Raw genomic sequence first — 6,651 nt, 5'->3', positions numbered from 1 at the left:
TGTGTGCCCCCCCCCCCCCCCCCTTTAAAACTACTTTTTTAGATAATCTTGCCACTTTTTTCTAATTTCTTGCAGTTTGTAGGAAGAAATCTCAGGTTTCAAAGGGCCAAAGAGCCTTTGAAAAGTATCTAAATGCAAGAAATCTTANCTTTAAAACTACTTTTTTAGATAATCTTGCCACTTTTTTCTAATTTCTTGCAGTTTGTAGGAAGAAATCTCAGGTTTCAAAGGGCCAAAGAGCCTTTGAAAAGTATCTAAATGCAAGAAATCTTATATTAATCCAGGTTTCAAGGGGTTAAGCTTTGTGGACCTGTGCATGAGTGCGATATACCTTATCATAAGTTTGGCTCTAACGGTTTTGGGCAGTTAGTTGTGTTTGTGCAGAAGTTTCTAGATTGTTCCAGATTACAACCATCAAGTCTGATTAGAAGTTAGATTTGTGTAATCAGCCATGTTTCTATGATGTCTATTCTATGATTCTATGATTATTCCAGGATCATTAGCAAACTTGATATCTATTTGTGGCTGTATCCTGGTGAAAATTTGTAAAGCTTAATGACCTTTAATGTTTCAAGGGGAATCTTTCTTTAATTCCCGTCTGATTGATACAGTTTTTAAGCGTGATTTGTAGGGGTGGGTTAAAAATTCCTCACAGCATAGTATCACAATATTTTGTGTGGCAACATTCTATCAATACATGGATGGCAATTATTGTTTTTATTTTAAGAAATATAAGTGCAGTCGTTAAGCCAAGGATGCACCAACGATGCAAATGCTTGTTTCTAAAACTTTAAAGAGGAATTGGCAGAGTTGAAGGTGAGCAGGTACACTCTAGTAATAATTAATTTGCATCTTCACATTTCTGCGCATATTAAATGAGGGAAAGGTGTCCATTAACATATAAACTGTGCCAAGGCAAGAGGAGATTTTTTTCGTGGAAAAAAATTCTATTACGTAATTGTGATGACCAGAAATGAGATTTTTAGGAGTTGAAAATACAAGCTGTATTGGACTTCAGTTGTGTGGGTTCAAGGTTTAGTTAAGTAACTCCTCTGGGTGTCATGCATGGCGGGGCTTATTTGATTCAGCATCTCTCTTGGCTTTTATTAGCAGAGATTCAGTTTAATCACTTTTGGTGGAACCAGTTGTTGGCGTCCACTGATACAGTAATCTGTTGCAGAAAGGGGAAGAATCTAAAAATTACACTTGCTGTTTTTGTTTAACCCTGTTACAGGAAAAGCTTGGGCTAAAGTTAGCAGCACTGGCAACATCGTATTCCTTTTTGTTTGGCAGTAGCCTGAATGGCTCTATAAGCACGCATACTAGGATGGTAATGATAATGTTTGAATCCCACATTATACCACTTTGCAAATAAAGGTATTTTAATCTATGAAATGACATTACTGTATATCAGAGCCAGAGTGTCCTTGACAGTTTATGGTGAACACATGGAGTGCAGCCCTTGCTGTTGAGATGGTAAAATGAAAACAAAGACTTCTTTTATTAAGAGGGATGGTTATGCATAAAGCCTGGTTGTGAAGATGAATGCGTGGGGTAATTTTTCTACCATGCATGGAAGGCTGAGGGCTCAAGAGAGGACAGACATCCAAATTTATGTCTGTATGTGCTAGATTCATAAAAAACAGATGTGCTCACCATGCTTATTACTTTTTGCTGACATATGGGTTTCATTTGAACCATCTCACTGTTATTACATGTACGAATCTTTTGAATTTGAATTATTTAGTTTATGCAAATCAAACTGTAAGCTTGTGGCTGTAGTTCTGCGCTGAGGGAATTTGCTTTTTTTCTTTCAATTCTAGGCTAGGGTTTATAGTTAGATTTGGTGATGTCAGTGTCACAGATTTAGGTGTGTGTGCATGGACTATGATGTGGTTGGTAAAATTAGAAAATGATATTGTGAATCAGTCCTAATTTTTTGTGATAAGATTATGGCCTGTTGTGTCCCTCCTACGCTTTATTTATTCACGACTTAAACCATAAAAGGGAATTCCACAGTTATGGCTGTCTTTACTCTTTCCCAAAAATTGTCAAGACTACCTGCAGATTTTGAAGATGATATAAGTCAAGACCCATATTCATTAGTGTAGGAACTGCATAGATTTTGGCTACTAGTTTTTTTTCTCCCTTCTTAACTCAACTTGATTTCTTACATAATGTTATTAAGCTTCCTTTCAAGTTCTTACAGGCTTGAGATCTTTGTGTTAAAAAGATTAGGGGGAAGTCATAGGCAGGCTAAACCCAAGGCAAGGCACTGGAAAACTACTGCACACTTTTTGTGGTTTAAAGGGCACTGTGCCAGATTTGACAATTTCTTTCATTAGACATTTTATGGTGTGGATTGTGATATGTTCAGTTTGACTGTAGTAATTTGTGAACTTCAGTTTGTGTTCCTGTCCTGTTTTCAGAGAGGCTGTTTGTGTTCGGTGTTTTCCCTCTTAAATCAAGGCTCTAATGAGGTGTTTCTCTTTGTCTCTGCTGTCTTGCAGGAATGTTAACTCTAGGCTTTTCTAGACCAGAGACCTACAACATCCTCCTTTAAATCTAGAACGACCTCAGTGCTGGTGGAAAAACCCCTCCGAAGCACACCTAGTGAATTTGACCTGACGGTGGATACTACAGCTTCCAACCAGACAGCAAACCAAAGCAGAGCATTTCCATTGTTCCTTTTGAAGAATTGACTATTTGTAAGGATTTGCATAGCTGTGAGCATTACTTCCGAGAGACTTTTTGAAGTAATCTGTAAAAATGGGTCCTGGAATGGAAGCAGCGGACGTAGCTGTGGTAGCACTATATTTTGTTTTGGTGCTAGCCATTGGTTTTTTCGCCATGTGGAAAGCCAATCGCAGCACTGTGAGTGGCTACTTCCTGGCTGGACGCTCCATGACGTGGATAGTGATAGGTGCATCACTCTTCGTCAGCAACATTGGCAGTGAACATTTCATAGGCTTGGCTGGGTCAGGAGCAGCGAGTGGCTTTGCTGTTGCAGCATGGGAATTTAATGCACTTCTACTTCTGCAGCTGCTTGGCTGGGTGTTCATTCCCGTGTATATACACTCGGGAGTCTACACCATGCCCGAGTACCTGTCGAAACGCTTCGGTGGCAACAGGCTAAAAGTTTACTTTGCTCTCTTGTCTGTGTTGCTTTACATTTTTACCAAGCTGTCTGTGGACTTGTATGCTGGAGCGCTCTTCATTCAGGAGTCCCTGGGTTGGAACCTTTATGTGTCTATCGTCCTGCTCATCGGTATGACTGCACTGCTCACTGTCACTGGTGGACTGGTGGCAGTACTCTACACAGATGCACTTCAGGCAGTGTTAATGATTGGTGGAGCCCTAACCCTAACCATCCTCAGCCTGATCAAAGTTGGTGGGCTCGAGGGTGTCAGAACTAAGTACATGGAGGCAGTTCCCAATGTTACTGCTATAATGGCCACTGGAAACTTCACTTATTCTCCTTCCTGCCGCATTAAGCCTAAACCAAACTCACTACTCATCCTTCGAGGTCCTCTGGATGAAGATATCCCATGGCCAGGTTTCATTCTCGGCCAGACCCCTGCATCTATCTGGTACTGGTGTGCAGACCAGGTCATCGTTCAGAGAGTACTAGCAGCAAAGAACATTGCTCATGCGAAGGGCTCTACACTCATGGCTGGATTTCTCAAGATCCTGCCAATGTTTGTCATAGTCATTCCAGGAATGATCTCCCGTATCATGTTTGCGGATGAGATCGCCTGCATCGGACCAGAGCACTGCATGGCAGTGTGCGGCTCTCACGCTGGCTGCTCAAACCTTGCCTACCCTCGCTTGGTCATGGCGGTGATGCCGGTGGGTCTCAGAGGTCTGATGATGGCAGTCATGATAGCTGCCCTGATGAGTGATCTGGACTCTATCTTTAACAGTGCCAGCACCATCTTCACCCTGGACATCTACAAAAATGTTCGAAGGAAGGCATCTCAGCGCGAGCTGCTGATGGTGGGCCGTATGTTTGTTGTGGTCATGGTGGTGATAAGCATTGCCTGGGTCCCTGTCATTATTGAAATGCAAGGTGGACAGACATATCTCTACATCCAGGAAGTTGCTGGCTACCTCACTCCACCAATCGCTGCCCTCTTTCTGTTGGGTGTGTTTTGGAAACGGTGCAATGAGACAGGCGCATTTTGCGGAGGCATGACAGGTTTTGCACTTGGTACCCTACGACTGATCCTAGCGTTTATCTACCGCCAGCCTCGCTGTGACCAGCCAGATGATAGGCCTTCCTTCATCGTTAAAGTTCACTACATGTATTTCGCCGCTGGGCTGTTCTGGATTTCAGGATTGGTGGCAGTGGTGGTCAGCCTCTGCACCACTCCACCAGATGATGAGCAGGTTCGCACCACCACCATCTGGGGGCTACGCAAGATTGAAAAAGTTCCCCCAAAGGAACGAAAGGAAACAAACAGGCTGACTGAAGAGAGCCATTGTAATGGTGACCGAATACTCCATAAAGAAATGCCCCGAGACGTCATAAAGGAGAGGTGTTTGGACGGGGCGGATGTCAAACTCCTGGTCCCATCCACTGACCATGACCCAGCAACCCCTAGTGCGGAAACATCCCCTGCCACCACCCCTGCAGAACGATTTGTTAATGGAAGGATGGAGATGGTCAGAGAGGAAAGCTGCCATGTTAACGGGGAGACTAGCTGTGGTATGCGTTTACTGAATTGGTTTTGCGGATTGAAGGAGGGACCACAGAGCGCTCAGCAAAAAGTAGTGCGGGAGGATGCAAAAGTCATTGCAGAGTTGCTGTACGAGCCACCTAGAGTTAAAATTCTCCTCAATATGGGTTTGCTATTGATCTGCTGTGTGGGCATCTTCATGTTTGTTTTTTTCTCACTGTAGTTGAACTCTGCACTGAACAGGGACTGATGTGGGGGCTGTTATTGAGGTGGAAATTATGTGGTGGTGGTGGTGGGGGGGGGGGGGGGGGGTTACAAACAAACAATTGAATTTTCAAAGATTTGAGAAGCTCTGTCTGTAATATTTACAGTTATCTTTTGTAGCTCTCTAACATGGGTCAAAGCTTATTCTAATCATTTATTTAAATGATTGAAGCTTCGCCACACGAAAACTGTTGTACACCTTAATGACTATGAAGCTTACTTGGCACTTCATTTTGTACAGCGCCTGTTGTTAATCCTGCATTCGTAATATTTACTGGGTTTTTAGAGTTGTTATACTCTTAGTGAATTTAATATTTGCCTTATTTGACATATGCACTTGTCTTTTTTTGTTTTGTGAAAATTAAATGTATTCTGTGATTTATGCTCCCCCCCCCCCATTTTTGTTGACAGTGACTGTAGGCTTAGTTGCTGGTGTAGCATACATATGTCTATAGTAAGTCAAAAAAATAATTTTTTGACTTATTACATTTAAGCTTTGAGTATGTGATTACTATTTAATTTTCACAGTCCCCTGGACTGTCATGTCAAAGTTATTAGCAAATTATGTAATAAATATCCATTATGCTTTGCTGGAGAGAATAGGTAGCACTTACATCTAAATCTCTTTTATAAGGGGACCATTATGAAATTAGTAAAACTTAAGTGCTAAGAAGCACTGCTTCTCTGCTGCTGTTACGTATGACCATCATGTTTATGGTGATTATCAAAATCACAGGTTTGATTTAGCCTACTGGAGGTATTGTGCAAATATCTGGAATTTAAAGTATATTTTGCAGCACAGGCAATGAAGAGAATAAGCACAACATTTGAAATGATCTGTTTTTATTTATATTTTTTTCATTTTAAGAGAAGAAACTTAATATAGTATGGTACTTGTTCATTTTGATTGGATGTTCAGTTTGCTGTCACTGATGACTAAATTCCATTCACTACAGGAGCTGTTCTGCTACTTTTTTAAGTGTTTTACATATATACTATATACTTTTAATGGACTACTATTGTATCATAATAATAAGCCACAAATACCAATGCTCATGATTCGTTATCAGTTTATATTTTATGCATATCTCATTTTATGTTTCACATTGTTGAAAAGTGTGTTGAGTCTGTTGCATTATGTTAACATTGTATACATTATAATTCAGGGCTCACTGGATCACCCACAATATACATGTCTTCTATAGCAGGCTAGCTCTTGTGTATCTACTGTGCGTCAATGTACCTTTTGTGCACTGCAGTGCATTTAATCTTGTTTGAAGTGCATCTTTTATAACCTCTTACCAAATGTGTCTTAGTGTGCAATGCTAAAGTAAAAAAAAAAAAAAAAGTAAAAATATAGATTTCAGTTTTACGTCCTGAAAATGTTGTGCAGTGAGTACCACGTTTGTTTTAAGCCATGTGATAAATCAGCTCTGTCGTGAATTTCCAGGTTGCACATTCACCTTTTAAAGTTGCAGGCCTTCTGGATTGGGGTCATTATTTCTACAGTGTTGGTTGTCCAAACACCTCCACCTCCAGAAAAATAAAGAAAAAAAAATTCTGTGTATTTATTTTTTAATTTGACAACAGTGTCGAATGTCCTCAGTCCAAAATGTCATTATCATAATGTGACAGGCCAATCCTTATTAATGTCAGGCATAAATGATGCATAACATATGGAGGATTGATGATTGCTGTATGGGAAAGA

At 40.7% G+C, this 6,651-nt stretch overlaps 1 protein-coding gene across 1 annotated transcript in view; it reads left to right on the top strand.

The window, feature by feature from the left end:
- Positions 1–4,977, top strand: part of slc5a3b (solute carrier family 5 member 3b) — an 8,890-nt gene extending 3,913 nt beyond the window's left edge. Inside the window, exon 2 of the mRNA XM_042494435.1 lies at positions 2,511–4,977. Within this exon, the coding sequence (XP_042350369.1) occupies positions 2,770–4,902 (2,133 nt within the window). The 5' untranslated portion in view covers positions 2,511–2,769 and the 3' untranslated portion in view covers positions 4,903–4,977. The remainder of the gene's footprint in view (positions 1–2,510) is intronic.
- Positions 4,978–6,651: the final 1,674 nt, after the last annotated feature.

Source organism: Plectropomus leopardus, chromosome 10, assembly GCF_008729295.1.
Source record: "Plectropomus leopardus isolate mb chromosome 10, YSFRI_Pleo_2.0, whole genome shotgun sequence".
Classification (NCBI taxonomy): Eukaryota; Metazoa; Chordata; class Actinopteri; order Perciformes; family Serranidae; genus Plectropomus; species Plectropomus leopardus.
The sequence above is the reverse complement of the archived record's forward strand: the minus strand, read 5'-3'. Positions and strand labels throughout refer to the sequence as shown.